General features: G+C 40.7%; 1 protein-coding gene across 9 annotated transcripts in view; it reads left to right on the top strand.

Annotated features, from left to right (window-relative positions):
- The window catches only part of DYNC1I1 (dynein cytoplasmic 1 intermediate chain 1), a 289,513-nt gene that overhangs the window by 66,502 nt on the left and 204,271 nt on the right, over positions 1 to 18,740 (top strand). For all 9 annotated transcript variants that reach the window (XM_088797746.1, XM_088797748.1, XM_088797745.1 and 6 more), the window contains one exon: positions 7,091 to 7,206. In XM_088797746.1, the coding sequence (XP_088653872.1) occupies positions 7,091 to 7,206 (116 nt within the window). The remainder of the gene's footprint in view (positions 1 to 7,090; positions 7,207 to 18,740) is intronic.

Raw genomic sequence — 18,740 nt, 5'->3', positions numbered from 1 at the left:
TATATATGTATATATATGTATTTTATATATATATGTATATATATATATGTATATATATATATTCAAAGGGAATTAAAATTATACGTCCCACAAAAACTTGTACACAAATGTTCATAGCAACATTATTCATAGCAGACAAAAGTGGAACGACCCAAATGTGTACTAGCTGATGAATGAATTAAAAGTAATGTGGTATATTCATGCAATGGAATATTATTCATCAATTAAAAGGAATGACATTTTGATACATGCTATAATATGGATGAGCCTTTAAAACATCAAGCTAAGTGAAAGAAGTGAGACACAAAAGGCCATATATTATTCCATATATAGGAAAGTAGGCAGTAGATTAGTGGTTGCCCGGGGCTCTTTGGGCAAAAAGTTTGTGTAATTGGGTAGTGGCAAGTTTACACAACTTTGTCATTATACTAAAAAACACTAAATCTTATACTTTAAAGGATGGGGGGGGATTATAGTATGTAAATTTTATGTCAATAAAAAACATGAAGGCAGCTTTGATCTTAAGTCTCTGCTTTCCCTTGCCATCCATAACGAACCCCCCACCACCCATGTCCGTGTCAGGTCAAAATTATTTTCCCATTTAAATTCATCACCTTTATTCTTAAAGGCAACTAGATTATAGTTTCTTTGAAAACTAATGGGCTTTCTTTTAGCACGAAACAGTGACTCTCTCTGTATTTTCAGGTGCAGGTGCAATGACTTCAGAAGCTGAAGTTCTGTAGTTCATGACTTTGAAAGGAATGGAGGTCTTTTTAAAAAATAAGGACAAAGTCAGAGAGTCCTGCTTTGAATTTCCTTCATCTTTGAAATAGGAAAAGAGCCACAGAGTGTATATTTATTAGAATTCCGATGGCAGTGTACAATTTTCTCATGCTGTTAATGATAGGACAGAATTTTTGTAGTTGGGAGTAAGTCTGCATAACCCTGTCTTCAACTTTGGTAGACCTCATAGACCATGCTTAAGTTACCCTTTGGGCTGTATCTTCTTTGGATAATGAAACTCTGTCAGTAGCTAGCAAAGTCATGCTAACATTAGTTTAGGTGGATACAGAAAAAGACATCTCAAGTGAACCAGAAACAGAAAGGGGAATAGGGGTAGTGATTCGTGCAAGGGGTTATTCTTCTTGGGATTCATTATGTCCAACCAAGAACAATGGATCGACAAACTTGGGTAGATTGGACCACGCTCGTGGTGGGCTGGAAATCTTTACACCATTAAGCACTGGCAAGTAACCTTCTCAAACTTCAAATAGCTTCTATTTTATTCATTATCGAGACCTGACTTCTCTTTCCGAAGAAACATTTCAACTTGGTGCAGTATGGCTTTGCTCAGCCAGCTAGCTCAGCCAAGTTGATAGAACCAAGTGGAGAGGAAGCTTCCAGGACTTTCAGTGGGAAGTCCAACCCTACCCCTGGGGAGATATGGGCCCCATGTCGTGTAGGACCATGCCCAGTCAGCTTGTGAAGAATCATGGTTCCATTGCCCGGTGTCTCTGGCATCCTCTGGCTGAGGTTTTAGTTTTAGCTCTAGGACAGACTCCCGTGCCAGTACTTTAACGTTTTGTACGCTGCACACTCCCTTGTTTGACACTCATCCTCTCACCCTCTCTCTCATCTTTGTTCCGTCTTTGTACCTGGCCCATCTGATTGTGCTTTATTAGCTTGGTCCAGAGTCATCCTCCCTATTCAGTGTACCTGAGGCTTCATCCTCCAGGATTTGGCAGCAGAATGGGTAGGTCCAAGTGAACCTATAAACAATGAAGTCTCTATCTCTACACTCTAGTATTTCTAAAGAAGTGGTACTCAGCCTGTAATGAGCATCAGAATCACAGAGTGGGCTAGGGGTGGTTAATGAAAACATACATTGCTGGACCGTACCCCCAGAGTTTCTGGTTCGAGAGGTTTGGGGTGTGGCCTGTGAATTTGTATTCCAACCTGCTCCCAGGTGATGCTGCTGCTGCTGGTCAGGGACCACTTTGGGAACCTCTTTTCTAGAACTTCTCCCTTTTGGGTTTTCTCTCTGTTTGTTATATGTGGTCACAATGAATCCAAATATAGGAGATGTTATTATACTTCTTAAGCAAGTTTGAATTGTTTTCTTACAGTTACTTAGAACATGGTATATATTTAATTTGGCATACTCAAAATATGATTAACGCCTCTTATTTTAGTATAAATTACCAGGGTGAAAATACACAGTATGATTTAATAATCATGCCACGTTGACCACGGCATAGATAATTGAAGTCTCAATTCTTATTTCCGTATCATGCCTTCTCTCTTTACATCCTTCACTTCTTCTCTTCTTCCTCCCTTCCTTCCTCAAATATTTATTTAGTACCTGCTCTGCATCTGACACCGAACTCAGGCATAGTGTACAGAGAAAAAAAGAGATAAATAAGTTTGCAGTCAAGTCAGACATGAAAAGAGGTGAATACAATGACATATAACAGGGGCTGTGGTGGGAGTTTATGTGTGCACAGTAGTGAGGAGATGAGCTCGGCGTTAGGGGTAATGGGACAGCAGGAAAGCTGTCCTCGCCAGACGCAGAACTGAAGAGCCAACACGGAATTTATAGCCTCATTAGAAGGAAAAGAATTATAGTAGCATTAGTGGTACAGTGTTGTTTTTTCTCTCCTTTGCTAAGTAGTTTACTTTGCACCCTTGAGTAAAAGAATTATGAACTGGTTAGAAAGAGCCTGAATAAGCATGAAACATGATGCTCAGTATTTAAACTTTTAAAGAAAATAACTACTTGTACTTCCTCTCTTAGACATAGTTATATAATAATTTTGTCCAGTGATAAAATCATAGAAATACTTTAGGGAAGTTGAAGAAGTTCTCTATCCCGAGGTTGTATAAATGGATGGATTCTAGATCAGCTGAGACATACAGACCTTAGGGCTCACGGGTCCGGGAGAGACTCAAGTGAGGACTCAGTTGGAGAATATATCCTAGAGGAAGGTCTTTGCCATGGAAAGGTGCCACCTTCTAAACCAGCCAGGGCTGGGAACAATTGTGTGGTCCTCACCTTGGAAATAAGATCTTTCCATTATGTCCTAATACTCCAGGTCTGGCTACTTCTCAAGAATCCTTTCTCTTGCTTATAAAATGAGCACATGTGCTTAGACCGCTACTATATTAGGTTGTAAGCGTGTGTCTCAATGAGTGGGTGATCATACGGCGTTAGAAAAAAGCAGAACAAGGTCAACCTGGCACAGTTTTTAAGAACATGGCCCTAGACTTACTGTTGGGTAGAGCCAAGACCCCGGTCTGTCACTTACAACCATTGTGATTTGGAGCAAATTACTTAACATCACTGAGCCTAAGTTTTCTCATCTATAAAATTGGAATATCATGCAAAATTTTACATTAATAAAATAATATATGAAAAGTATTGAAACAGTTATAAAACAATGGCAAAATAGCCACAAAGACTAAGAACATTTGGTATAAATGCAGTTTAGTCAATCTGGAGATTGCATGGGAAGATGCAGTCATCTACCAGTACCCTGTAAGAAGTGTCATAAGTAGTTGCTTTACAATTATAAGTCATTTGAGACAGAATCACCATTAGGCCAGAAGAACCACAAGTTTATCAGTGCATCAGCTGATCAGCATGTTGGGGGAATCACATGATCACAACTAAACTTTTATTTATTTTCGATGGCTTGGGTTAAATTGGGACCCTGAATTTGCAAACACAGCATCAGTGAGGAGCTGGTTGAAACTTTTCAGTAATTATTGAGAAAGGAAAATACTGTATTTAGTGGGATAAGATCACTTATTCAAGGTAAGTTCTGAGAACTAAAAAGTGTCATGGTGATAATACTTTTAGTTAAAGCAAAAGCAAATGAATTCCACCAAGCAACCATCCTATCCATATGCCCACACAAAGAAATTAGGAGTGCGACTCTTACGTTTTATTGGCAAGTGTATCTTCAAATCTACTATTTTAAAGAATTTTTACTTTAGAACATTCATAAACCTGCCTTCTCTGATTTTTTGAAAACAAACATGAAATTATTATAATCAGTCAAAAGGATAAATTAAAAGTAGAGATGCTTGAGTTAGGAGCTGCTTACTATGTGCCACTCACTAAATTAAGTGCTTTACAAGTATCAGCTTCATTTACTCTTCATAATAACTCAGTGATATGCACCCATTTTACAGATAAGAAACATGAGGCTTAGAGGGGTTTGTCACTTGTCCAAGCTTTCACATACTATTCAGCTGGTAAGTGACACACCAGGGATTTGAACCCAGTTTCTTTATGAGTACATGACTTAACTGTTATGCTATGCTGCCTCCCCAGTGAGTTTCAGTTTGCCCTGGTGGATTGTTAAATCACAGATCAGTCTCTCGTCCAGTGCCTGCTGCTGGTCACCCAACAAGATAGGCCTTCAGCTTATATCTCATTAGCAAGATGCACCAGAATCCCTGCCTGTAGGAGTGTAGGTACCTCTTAATGGGAGTGTGGGTGTTTCTGGGCCTCACACAGATGTCCATCAAAATCTAACGTCAGCGTGCTCTCTCCAGGCCAGGGGTGGCCCCAATTGTGGTAGGGTGCCTCACCAGTTCATGTTTCTTTTCTATCTCTTTGCTTGCGATGAAGACTGATCTCTTGGACTGCTCTGGCTGTTCAATGGCAGGAAGGGCTTTGCCTCAAGCAGTCTTGGGATGTCTATTCAAATTTCCTTCACATGCTTCAAGAAACACCCATTTCATGAAGAAAACCATTCTTTTCTGACACAGAAGGCTTTAAAATAATACCTGAATTTCTTACTTGGAAACTTTGAGCCTTTTACTAGTTTGGAATTTTGTTTCTAGTGCATTTTGCATATTTTCCCCTAATTCCATGTGAGGAGCCTGCATGGAAGGGCTGGGGACCCAGCTTCACCTCCTTTACACTTGGATTCAGACCTCCAGGTGAATGAGGTCCATGTGGCTCAGGCCTGCGTGGAGCTTGGCAACAGCAATGCTTGCTGAGACTGCAGAGACGGCCAGAGACGCTTGTTCTCCAAACCAGCCTTGGTGTGCTTGTGTCTACTTTGTTCACATCTTAGATCTCACCTCAGTTGTTTTTAATAACTCATAGAAAAGAAGAAAAAATTTTCCCCTAAAATGCTTGAGATGTTGTATGTGGAAATTTGTAGCTGTGCTATGCATTTTCTTTCATTTTATTATTGCTACTATTAAGATACAATGAGTCTGTGCCATCTGCTAGTAATAATTAAAAACCATAATATGAATAGGGTATGCATCTGATCCTAGAGAGCTAGGGAATGTGGGGTTTTGGCTCAATGCTTATTTCACCTTTCTCTCTTTTTCTTTCTTAGAGACACACACATACTCTATGCTTATAAATTTTTAATAAATAGAATATGTTCAATATTAGTATGAAATCTATATACTAAAAAAAAGAATGTTCCAGAAACTGTTATAAGATATATATGTCTGTAAATTATGTATATATGGATACATAATATCTGCATGATATATGCATTATATTCTGTGGTACATATACATTATGTATAACAATCTTAATAGTAAGTACTAATAATATCTCCATTTTTTACATATGAGGAAACGGAGGTACAGAGATAACTTGTTCAAGGTCACACACACACACACACACACACACACACACACACACACACACAAAGAGCTGATAAATGGTGGGGCTAGAATTTATGTGCTTAATCTCCATGATTGGATGTTTCCTGGGGACTCAGAAGGCACTTCAGATTTTTGTGGTAACTGAATCCCCGTTGAGAACCTTAGGTAGGAGTTTGGTTTAGTGGAAAAAGATACTGGACCAGGAGTCCGGCCAACAGCATTTTAGCCCCAGTTCTCACTTTCCTCATTTAGAAAATGGAGATGATTGTAACATCTGCCCATATGCCTCATAGAGGTATTGGAAAGACAGATGCCATACTAGATGTGAAAGACATCTGAAAACATTTGAAGTACTACTTGCATATTCAGAAAGGAGTTTTTACTTGGTTATCGTCAGTTTGGGAATTCTAAGCTGAAACATTACCACTCTTAGCCCAGTGCCCTCTTCACTCACCTGTGCTGTATCAGTGTGTCTTTAAACAAATTCACATGCTGATCTATGTTGGTTCCTGTTGTGTCCTGCACGACAAGAGCTGTGGGAAGCAAGAAGGGCAGCGCAGGGTTAAGAAAGACAGTAGCCAAGAGTAAAGTGCAAGAGGGGCCAAGGGACTCAAGCCTGAAGGACTGAGCCCCAATCAGACCAATGCATAGCTTTTGTTAGTTAACAAATGAGGAAGTAAAGCTTGTTATCTCCAAGGTCTGTAAGTTTCGTGCCTTCTGGCTGTCTTACCGAAAGTCCCCATCGTGTTCCAGCACATACTGTGCCTTCACACACATGCACAGCCCCACAGGATGGAGTCATTGTTCTGAAACCATCCATTGAAGGGGAGTGACCGGTATCATTCCATCCCTTCTCAGTTTGCTGAGAAACTCCCTTGTGATATGCTGGGAAAGGCGTGAGGAACACATGGTTTCGGCAGCTGTAAGGCAACAGGTTCCTTTTCTGGAGAAATGAAAGATGTTCTATTCCCCCTGAGAATATGATCCTCTTGTTGCTATCGTAAGGAACATGTTACTCCAGTAAGGAATTGTTTTTCTTCGCATTTGAGAAGCCATGCTTTTCTTTTGTCCCTTTCACCTCAGAGACTACAGGCCTATATTACGAATGAAAATTCCCTTTATGAATTTAAATCAAGCAAAATCAGAGATACTCAGAATATAAGGGGTCTCAACGGAGCAGGACCAAGACCTTTTTTTTACAGATAGAAAAACTGAGGGTCATCGTGAAGGACCTACCTGGCATCACCCAGCAAATTAGGACCCAAGTGGGCCAAGAGCCCAAGTGTCCTGCCTTCCAGCCTAGGGCCACTTCTACTTCCAGTCCCTGACCCTTGTACTGGAAACTGAGAGTATTTGGGGTTGGTTTGTTTTAGTCCTTTGTTTTATTACTAACAGCTCTTCTGCAAGGAATGCCTTCCCTCTCTAAGCATTTGTCCTTTGTTACCTGTAGACGAAGACTGCATAAGCTGGGCGTATCGAAGGTTACCCAAGTGGATTTCCTGCCAAGGGAAGTCGTGTCCTACTGCAAGGAGACGCAGACACCTCTGGCTACACATCAGTCTGAAGGTAAACGGTGTCTTTTGTTTACCTTCCATATTATCTCTGGAGAAATTGCCAGGGCACACATCCTTCTTGTTGATTTCCTATCTTCCAATAACAGATCTTCATGGGACACACACATAGTGACACACCGAAGGCTTAAAGGTTCCTTTGGTTCTAATTTTGAAGAGTCTGGAGAGGGATCCTAGTGGTACACTTCCAAAAGGTCCATGGACTTTAAAATGGGTAACTTAGGTCAGTTTGTCAAAACTGTGTGAGGAGGGAGAAAATCATCAAAGGGTGTTGTAGTAGAAACTTTTCTGAATTTTATCAACAAGAAGAGTGTGTACGTTAAGATTCATTATGTGCAGGAGTCAGCAAACTACAGCCCACCACCTGTTCCTTGAAATAAAGTATTTTAGAATATAGCCACACCCAGTTATTTTTGTCTATATGGCTGCTTTCAGGCCACAATGGTAGGGGTGAGTAGTTGTGACGGAAAATTTATGGCTCACACAGCCCAAAATCTTGACTATAATCTGGCACTTTATAGAAAAACTTTGCTGACCCCTGATTTGCTTTGCCAATTCAGAAGAGAACCCACTAGTGTTTTTTTGTTTGTTTGTTTGTTTTTGTTTTTACCATAATTTAAAAAGACTTTTCATGGAAACTCAGAATAGGTGAATGAGAATTGAACTCCATGCCTCTTTTGTACAGACCAGAAAACATCAAGTGAAAAATCCCCATGCACATCTTAGTGGATCAAAAAAATACACTAATAAAAGAGGTTGAAGTTGATAAATCGAAATACTCCCTGGAAGTTGAAAATTAGACCAAAGCAGAATAAAGATATGTGTATACTTACAATAGGATAAGTAAAGTCGTATTGTTTGAAAGTGGAATTATTATTATTGCTAAGCACGTCCTCTTTTTACTTTGTTACTTTATTGTTTGGTGTGGTGAAGAGGATGTCAGAATTCTGGTTTCATTGTTGTTATGTAGTAAATACTGAACAAAAGCCTTAGGAGTGAAAAATGATTCGCGTCCCTGCTTGGTTTACAGCAAATACATAACTTAGTGCGGTTTGGTTTGTGCAACCTACAGAGCTTTTCAATTTGGGTTTTAAACACATAATGTCAAAAGCAAAGTGAAATCTGATTCTGTAAGGATTGTGCTGCCTACAGGTCTTCTGAAAACCTTTCCTGGGTAAGGCTGGCTGGCCCTGCCAATTCTTTGGTAACAGGGCCTCCATTTTTCAAGTCTGATAGTGAAATGAATTTTAGACGCAAACAAGTAGCACCCTCTGGTGGTGAAATTTTAAACCACCCACTGCAACAAACGTGAGACTTTTATATTAAAAGTATATTAAATGTGGCAGAAAATACAGTTAGAAAAGCCTTTGGGAGTTCACCTAGTCTGTCCTTGGACCTCCCAGCATATCAGGAAGATCGTTAAAAAACAACCTCGCCACTCAACCCAAACATTTGTTTGAGTTAATTTGCTGCCAGAGGTATTTGCAGAGCTGTAGCCTGAGGTATGTTTATTTTGCCCCAAATTTGACTCATAACATAAAGTTATACAACTGAAATAGGAGAAGGAGTGAATTATTTTTTTGAAAATGTGTAGACTTCTGATATTGGAACCGGTACAGAAATATTTACAAGGGAAGATAAATTAAGGATGAACAGGCATCAACTCTAAACTTTTAAACTGGAACACATCAAAAGGCAAAGCCTGTTTATTCCATTTTATTACTGCAAAGAGAGCTTGGGAGCCCTCATTATGCTGTGGTCCAAGCAGCAGGAAAGAAGGAATTTATTTCTCAGCTATTGGCAGAAGTTCTTTCTGTGTCGTTAACAAGACTCAGAGAGCTTTTTGTGGTGATGGTGTTTCAGTAGCTCAGATCCCACAATACAAACTTGAACTCAAAACTAGGTACTGTAGCTGTGGACAGTAAAGCAATCCCTGATGCATTTAGACAGGAAGAACTTGAGATTTGGGTTCAGCAAATTGTCTTCTCACCACGGACGATTTCTTGACCTTCGGCTGTCCGCAATCACCCAGTCACCTGACTGTCAAGGGTACCCAGGCTTGCCTTTCACCCATGTGCGTGGAGGTGGCAGAGGGAGAGCCAGGAGGCAGCAGCTGGTAGTGAGTAACAAGGATCTATCTTGCTGCAGGTCTGGGGTGGCTTCCAGTGGGGGGCTGGAGCATGGCAGTGTTTTTATGACAGTTGCAGCCATTTGGACACAGGGAACAACGCACTACTAAATTTTCTTGGATGGATAATATTTAAAGCTGTGATATATGTGTATATATATATATATATATATATATATATATATGATCCATTTTGCTCATTACTGCCCATAGTATATAAAGGAGTGATGATTATTTTTTTAAGTCATTATGGGGCTGTGGAAAATTTAATAGTATTCAAACTAATGATCTCAGCATTGATCTGTTCTACATCTAATGTATATTAGATGTATGCAGTTTTTTACATGTTCCCACTTTATTCTTTAAAATGAAGGGGAAGTTACTTGGGATTTGCCCGAGTTTAAGCTTCTTTTCTCCACTAGGTACTAAAATGAACGGTCTCTTAATTTGTGATCATAATGACCTGTTAGGAGAAACACTCCAGAGAATGATTTAAGCCAGGAAGATTTAGCAGTGACGTCTGCATGAACACTTTTTTTCAGTACAAGTTTAGACCTTCCCTCTCTACTTAAGTCAGTAGTTGCAGGAAAGAAGGCCGAGAATAGGAAACACTGATTTTGGGGGAGCAGAATCTCTTTACCTCGGAAACATTTTAAACATGCGCTTTATTCCCAAGTAGTAAGAAAGGAAAAAAAAAACATAGTTCCTTGCCAGACTCCCTCTGCCCTGCCTGTTATCTCCCTGAACTGACCATGAGGTGGTGGGGTTAGTTACGAAGGCCGTCTTCTGCGTCGTTATTATAGCGCGTATGTGACTGGCTCATAATAAGCACTCAGCAAATGCTGTTGGATGACAAAGCTGATGCCAGACATCCTAGAAACTTCAAGTTCTCTAATGACCCCTGGGCAAATGAGAATTTTCTAACTTGTTGGAAGATGTAAACCAATCTAGAGGGAAGAGGAGGAAATTTAAGACAACCTGTTGATAGTTTCGAAGCGTTCTCTGTTCTTCCTCTTGTCATGTTATCTTATAAATGGGAACTTAGCTCCTCATGCTGGCTACTCTCTTCCCATCACTTCCCTCCCGTGCTTTATTTTTTATATTCAAGAAAGACCAATTTGCTTGCATTTTCCGTGATGCTGTGCAGACTCACACCTCCATGCACTTGCACATACTGTTTCCCTGCCTGGAATGCCATCTCTCCTGTTTGCTTTCCTTCAGGACCACAACCAAGGGTCAGCTCCCAGGTAATTTCACTTCTGGTTGATGTCCCTCTTCATATTACGGGCGCAGTTCATTTTCCCCTTATCACGCTATATTTAATTATTTAAATGTCTGCCTTTTAGACCGTGATCTCCTTGAGGACAGGGTATGTGTTCTTTACCGCCATGCCCAGTGCCTGGCACAAAGAAAGGGCTCAATAGATACCAATGGAAGAAACGAAGAGTGAGGTGATCTTAGAGGAATGAGAAGGAAGAGAAAAGGGTCATTGTAATTCAGGAAGGGGAGTATGATCCATGCCCTAAGGCGACAGTGGTATTGGGGGTGGTTTCAGGAAACGTTGTGAGAAGGAGAGTGTGTGGGGAATTCAATGTTTCTATTGCAGCCAGGCCTCTATTTCAGTCCCCAGGCTGCTGTAGGCATTGACAATCCATGAACATGACACAATTATGAGAACTGAAGGAGAAAAATCACTGAGGCCGCCTTGGTTGATAGAGCAAAGCAGTCATCAAGTTTTTACTGTGCAAAGATACTCTTTAAAGTACTTTGAGTTTGGAACAGGTGTGCAGGAAGGTGGCTAAGGAAGGCTCTTGTTTCACCTTGAAAAGTGTTTGCTTGGTTGGCTGAGGAGAATTTCTACTTGGCGTCCCATCCTCTCCCACATATAGTCAATACAGAAGCTACAGATATAGAGATAGTTGCCCAGAATAATCTAGACCAGCACTGTTCAATAGAAACATAGTGAACCATTATTAATTTTAATAATGTTTTATTGAACCCGGTGTGTTAAAAAAACATTATCATTCTAATACATAATCAATACGAAAACTATCATTGAGATATTATACTTCCTTTTTTATATAAAATCTTCAAAATCTGGTTTGTATTTTACACTCACAGCATATCCCAATTCAAACACTAAACTTTTATTGGAAATAGTTGCACCGTAGTAAGATTTCATAAAATTTACAATTGAAAATATAGATTCATATATCGCTGTCATCCCAAACATATTTAAAAGTTTTCAGTAATTGAATTGAATATCCGTTTTTAAATTTAAACTTAAATCAATGAAAGTTAAAGAAAAGTGAAAATGAAGTTCCTTCGTTGCATTAGCCACATCTCACATGTTCAGTAACTACATTGGCTAGTGGCGCCTCTATTGGACAGCCCATCACTGCACAGGTTCAGACGCAGAGACCCACAAAGCCAGCCTGACCTTCACTTCTCCCTTGCTGGGCAGAGGGGCTTGGGCGAGAAGAACTCCCTTGCTTGTAGAGAACTCCTCCAGGTAAAGGATTACGTTGTATGTTTTCCTCCTTTTGGTGAGGTCAGCCATATCCAAGGTCATCCATAGCACTTGTTAGATAGTTGGACAGAGCAAAGTTGTACCCTCAACAGGGCAAATCCAAAATAAGGCTCATCCTGTTATTACAGAGGTAGTTGTTGGAACCCCTCTGGGCTCTCCCTTCATTGTCCGTGGTTTACATATTGGGATATTCATTCCTTCTACCATGTCTCCATGTTACCCAAAGGACTACAAAAGACCATGGTGGCCTCCTTGTTATGGATCTACACCTCTGCTGCTCCCCTCCCCCCTCTCCTGCTACATGAAGTGAGGAGAGATCAGAATTGAAATTGGAGCTCTAAACTGCTGACAGTTGAATTCTAAATCTTCCTACACTTTGGTGGCCCCAGGAGCATAATTCTTTGATACAAAATTGCCAAATAAAGTAATTTTCCAGAAAGCTAAATGGAAATATGTATTTGGAACCTTAAATTTGAAATCAGACAGTTCTTAGAGATATAATTTCCTACTGGAAGCCAATCCTGAAACACCTGAGGAGATGACCTGGGAGAAAACGGGCTACGGTGTTATAACCTTGACTGGAGCTCTTCAACTGGCTCCAATTTCCTGGACCTTATACTATGTCTCTGAACTTGTTATTTAAAGCAGCCACACGTTTAGAGATAAACCATGGTGGTATCTGGATGCAAATTAAAAATCCCTAGTGAAGATGACACACATTAATCTTATTTTTAGCTTTAGTTCCTTAGATAAGAACTGACACTATTTCAGAGAGAGATTGACATGTGCCATGTTTTGCTTCCTTGAAATATGCCTGCTATTTCGCCTTTGACACTTGTTTAAAGAGTTAATCCTCTTTGAAAACAAGCTGTAAAGCCCCCAGGCCCATGTTAATAAGGTCAGGGATGGAGGGATCCTCTCCTTGGAGATTAGTTTTCTTTACACAACGTTAATCTCATATCATCTTGGCAAGTCTCTTGAAAAATCAAAACAAAACAAAACCAAAAAACAAACTATCTAAGGAACATACACATTCAGGCATCGTTGTTTAGATATTACATATATTAAATAGTCAGAATGTTCTAGTTTAAAAAAATTTCCCTATCTCTGAACCACCTTTTCAGTTATTAGTCAGCAGAGCTTTGATGGTTGAGTTCTTGATTTAGGTTGGACATTAAAATGACATTGGCCTAGATGGTAGGCAATCCTGGTATTTCAAAGGAGAAGCTTTTAATCTCTACTTGAGTTCAGTGCCAAATCCACACCTATCTCTCAAACGAATAATAACAATGTATTAGCTACACTATTGCTCTGAAATCTAAGAACCTCTTCTGTAATTCCTTTTAGAGCTTTGCCCCAGAGACTTTGAGCATCATTTGATTCGCTGGACTATAATTTCTAAGTAGTATAGCCACTTAAAAGTAGAAGTCCTTTGAGTCACCTGGTAAATGGAGTGAATAGTACATGCAAATTTGAATGTGTTGCCTGCAAAAGCCAGAATGGCCCACCAAGCATTATGACTCAGCATTAGAGAAACAAGGTATTTGCCATATACTTTGGAGTTTATCAAACCACTAAATCCATAGGAACTTTACTGAGGTAACAGGTCCCTATATTTTTCAAAGGTTTTTTCTCCCATCCGCTAGCCTACCTGTCTTAACAAGGTGTTAGAGGTACCAATCCAGCTTACTCTCCAGGTCCTGCTGGCATGGTACCCTGTGTTGAAGGTAAGATGAGCAAGGGAAATAAATAGAGCCAAAGAGCTGCCTCAACCGTGATGGAAGATGATGAAGGTGCAAAATGAAATGAAGTGGGTCTCCTTTGGATGTCAAGCAAGGCTTAGTGTCGAATGTGGTTTGGGGGTACTCCCAAGGCTCCGTCTTCTCCCCTATATTCAGTTTTCCATTATTTCCTGACAGCACTGTCACTTTCACATAAGTGAACTGGTGAGGCTGGCAAGTCAATGGAATAAACCCAGGAACCCACAGAATTTAAAATTCGCATTTGATTTTGGCAGACATTTATCACGACCAGAGAAATTCCCTGGTCCTATGCCTTGAGCTAAAATATAGAGATTTGAGCTTGTCATCTCATCTTTAAGCTGTCCGGTTCCATTATAAGCCACCACCTCACCCTAGCATCTTTAAATTCTTCATGCCAGTCACACTATTTAATGGCAGTGACAATTTGATCCCTTAAATCCTTCTTTTCAATGGACACTTCATTAAAGATCACCGCAGAAGGAAAAACCATCTATCTAGCTATTTGTTACGGTTGGCAGGTTACCATTCCTGAACTCTAACTGAATTTTCATTTTCTTTAGTCCCTATTAGGGCAAATAACTAACACCAATTCCCCGAGTGACTGTCTTTTGATATCAATTTCTGGGTACCAGTCTGAGTTTGTGGTTGCCAACAATAGAAATTAACTCTGGTTAATTTAAACAGAAAAGAGATTTGTTGGACAGGTATGAGATACATGATAGAATTGATGAAAAGTTAGAGATTTAAGTCAGAAATGGAAAGAAGGCTGTCCTAACCTCCAATGTGACTATATTTGAAAATAGGGCTCATAGGAGGTAATTAAGGCTTAATGAGGTCATCGGGGTAGAATCCTGATCTGATAGGATTTGATGGCCTCCTAAGAGGAGGAAGAGAGATCTGTCTCTCTCTCTCTCTTCATGTGCATGCAAGGAAAGGCCATGTGAGGACACAGTGTGGAGGCTTGAGCAAGCCAGGAAGAGCGCTCCCATGAGAAACCGGGCCGGTAACTTGATCTTGGACTTCCCAGCCTCCAGAACTGTGAGAAAATAAATCTCTGTTGTTTAAGTCACTCAGTCTATGGTATTTTGCTATATGGCAGCCAAGCTGACTGAGACAGCAGCTAAGACAGCAAGGTCATGCCACTGAACGTGTTCAGCCTGGTAAGAAGACCTGGACCTCCTGGACTTCCTGTCATTGGAGAGTCACGGTTACGCTCAGCATTTAAATTCTGTAGGCACTGCTGCCTTGGAAAACTCTACCTTTCCTGGTACCTTGCCAGAGCTCCCTTGAGATTTACTAGCCAGGCCTAGACTACATGTCCTGCATTAGTTGTGAGGGGCCAGGCAGAGGAATAATGTCAGGGGACGCTATGACTCTACATTGATCTATTTTTTATACTGCCCCCCACCCCCAAAAAAAGTTGTATGGATGCTGGGCAGCCAAAAATATATATTTAAAAAATGCCCACTCTGGTGTGAGAAGAAAAAAGGGGAGGTAAAGAGAAAAAATATAGAAGAATTATATTTATTATGTGTCCAGCACACTCATACATGTTATTGCACTTGTAGTGTTGCTACAGAATTTACTCACCTTATAAATCAGAGGTGTAAAGAGAATAGAGGTCCTTTATTTTCTCTTCAGTTGTCTACAATACTACTGGCTGTCAGGGGAAAATGGGGAAAATGTACAAAATAAACAATCTTAGTGCAATCTCTTACTTATTTTAAACAGACTCAGTTATGTTCTATAGAAATATGGTGGAAATGCTCAAACTCTCATGGAACCTCACTCTCACCTACTTTTCTCCCTAAGATCATGGCCAAGTGGAGAGGGGAGAGAGTGAGGTTTACATGATCTCATGGCCTTGGTGGAGTGGGGAGGGATAAAAGGGACTCTGGTCTCGTGCCAGTCCTTGACAGTATGCTGGGTGACTTCTGCTGCTCTCTGACATGATGTTCTTTGTCCACCTGGGCATTGGTACCCCGTGCTACAGCATGCAGCTGGTGAACTGTGTCTGCTCTTTTGACTTGGCAATGTTTCTAGGGAGCATGGGCCATTTCCCTCTTGACAACTTGCCGTCCTCTCAGCTTTCATTGTTTTCAGACTTTGAGTCGATACCCTGTTATCTATCCAGCCCCTGGTTGAGAAGCCCATCCCCAACCCATGCCGTGTAATCCCTCATTCCACCACAGTAGACCCCCTGGAAGACTGGTTCTCAATTCAGTTTCCACGCTTCAGATGATTGAAGGCAGGCTCAGAAACACTCACCAGGTCTTCTCTCCATCTTTTCATATCAACCAACCCCCACGATGCTGGGTTGCCTTGTGAAGGAGATCTGTTGCATAATGGTCTCCTCCTAGATTCCCACACAAGGAATGTGGTTCATTTCTCTCCTCAGTTTATTTAACACTCTATCCTTCCCAGTGCTTCTCCCCAGAAAGTGGAAATCCAGATACATCAAAAAGTTTCTCTCTTCTTCTACCTAAATGCTCCTTTTCTTGCCATGTATCTGGAAATAAATTCCTGTGTTTGACTTTTCCCATAGATATGGGGAAGGAGTAGAGAGGAGTGATCCTTACAGTTTTTGACGTTCTAAATGGTAAGAAAAAAGAATTGGGAATATTCTTTCTCCCTCATTTACATCTATCTCTAACGTACTGTAGTGTTTCGGAATCTAGTTTTTTGAGAAGGGAGCTGAATCTTACTTTAGCTGTTTTATTTTCATTATTCGGTATCAAATTCTAATCTTTCTACTAGCAAATGAACGCCCTAGGTAGACGAGCGTGAAGATCACTATAGTCAGAAAGACAAATAGAAAAGCACATTAATAATTTTCAAATATACCCCCCGACACTACACACCAGAATGAAGAGGATTTTGTTTCTGTTCATTGCTCCTGATCAATCATAAAGTCAAGAAATACCAGGACTGAAGAACACTAAGGGGTATATCAAACCTTCTATTCTCTTGATAATGAGAATTGAGATGTTGACTAACTCAAGAAGTATGTGAAGATTCCACTTCCAACATGGCAACACGGGGAGCTCTGTAGATTTGCTTCCCAGGAAAACTAGTGAAAACTGTTTTTTTAAAAATGACTTAAAGTCTCTGGAAATGGTTCCAAGGGCATACAGAAAATGAAAAAAAAAAAAAAAATTCAAGAAAACATACTAAAACTTGATAAGAACAGGAAGAGTCTGTGGTGTTTGAGCCAGAACCCATTCCTTCCCTCCCTCTTCCCAGTCAGCTTGAAGCAAACATCACTTCAAGCAGGTGCATCCTAGAACGCAGAGGTGCCTCTCCCCGCAAGTCCCAGTTGGCTGGGGGGGGGGGGGGGGGCAGAACATTAGCATCTCCGTTTCTGCCCGCAGCTACATGTCACTGAGCCTAAATTCCAAGCAAGTGCAGCTGAGAGATGGGTATTCTCTTCTGCCCAGTCCTGACTTGAGGAATGGGCACATTACCTTGGGTTCAGCTAAAAATACGAGAGCCCTAATCACCCTCACCCCAAGTTCATGTGCGAAGCAGAGGTTCTGTTCAGGGAGAGCAAGCCAAATAGATCAGAGGCGACAGCCGCACTCCACTCTGCCCCTTCCTGGGTGGAAACAAATCTCAAAAACTGATCTCAAAAACTATCCCTGTAAAGGAACCTAAATTTAATTGAAACAATCTGTGGAGAAATTTGTGCCCCAGGATATTGTTGTTGAAAACAACAGAGCAATAAGCCAGCAATTGGTGGAACTTAACAGCTGGGTGTGGTCAAGGAAAGGTAAAATTAAAGGGTCTGCAAAAGATTGTCATCCCTGGAAGACTGTGCACATGCCCAAGGCTGCATCCACCTAGGACCAATATCAGAGGAAGAGAAAAGAACAGACTTGTGCAAAACAATCCAGTCACTAAATAAATAAACAAGCAAATAACAATAACCAGCACCTGAGGAAGGGGATCAACCAGTACCCAGAGTCACTACAATATATTATCTAAAATAGTCAGTGTCTAACAACAACAACAAAAATATGAGGCATACAAAGAAGCTGGTAAGTCTGACAGGAAAAAAGCTGGTGAAAGAAACTTCCTGTGAGAGCAATCAGATGTTGGATATAACAAATAAAAACTTCAAAGTAGTATGTATATGTGTCACGTCCAGCACAACACGGTCAGTGAGAGAACAAGAAGGGGTGGTGAGGGGTTAAGGAAGAAACAGAAGTCAAGAAAATTATGCACTAGGGGCCAAGGTTCTCACAGGACTGAGAGCTCCGAATCGGGCCACCCTGTGGCTTTTATTGATGTACACCCAAGGAAGTAGCATTGCTTTCTCCACGGTCTGTGAGTCTCATACATCATACCAGAAAACTGATTCAAACCAATCACCCTTGCCTGCAAACAGCCGGAATCAAAAGTCCCATGATGTCTTAATAATTGTGGTATGTGCCTCCCCAGGGACAAAACCTTTATGTTGAAACTTATTGATAAGAATAGAAGGAGAACTGATGTTATCAAATCATTGAATCACTTCCCAAGCAGGTTGTGGGAAGGAATATAGCCACAGAGGCAGAAGCTCTCCTTAGACGGAGTAAATTGGGGGGCTGTGCCCACCTCTATCAACTTCATGAGTTCTCCAGGTGGTCCCCACGCGACTGTTCCTGGCTTAGGTCGTTCCCCCATGGGGAATCTTACCTGTCATTGGCTATCCAGCCATCTTTTGGGGCCAAACAGGGAGACATAAGGCATAACGACAAAGGTGAAGCAAAGTCCCTGAAAGGATCAGTCTCACAGACTCTTCTTTCTTTTAGGGGTAGGTACGAGGGGACAGATGGTTAGGCTGCTGCGTGACAACATATATGTATATGTGTACACATATTTCTATATCTATATCTATATCTGTATCTATATTTATATATATCTACATGGATATATACAGAGGGTGCCAAGAGAATGTGCCAAAAAATGTATATACATTTTAAGAAAGGAAAACTGTATGAAAATCATAATACTCAATATATACCAATAACAAAAGATGAATAAAAGTCATGTGTGACTTTGCTATTACAAGAGGTGCTCAGAGTGGTTGCTATCAGCATCCAGACACTTCTGATTATGGCGAATTA

This window comes from Rhinolophus sinicus, chromosome 4 (assembly GCF_057876585.1).
Source record: "Rhinolophus sinicus isolate RSI-liver-muscle chromosome 4, RSI-T2T, whole genome shotgun sequence".
Taxonomy (NCBI): domain Eukaryota; kingdom Metazoa; phylum Chordata; class Mammalia; order Chiroptera; family Rhinolophidae; genus Rhinolophus; species Rhinolophus sinicus.
Note: the sequence above shows the minus strand (reverse complement) of the source record. Positions and strands in the feature narration are given on the sequence as shown.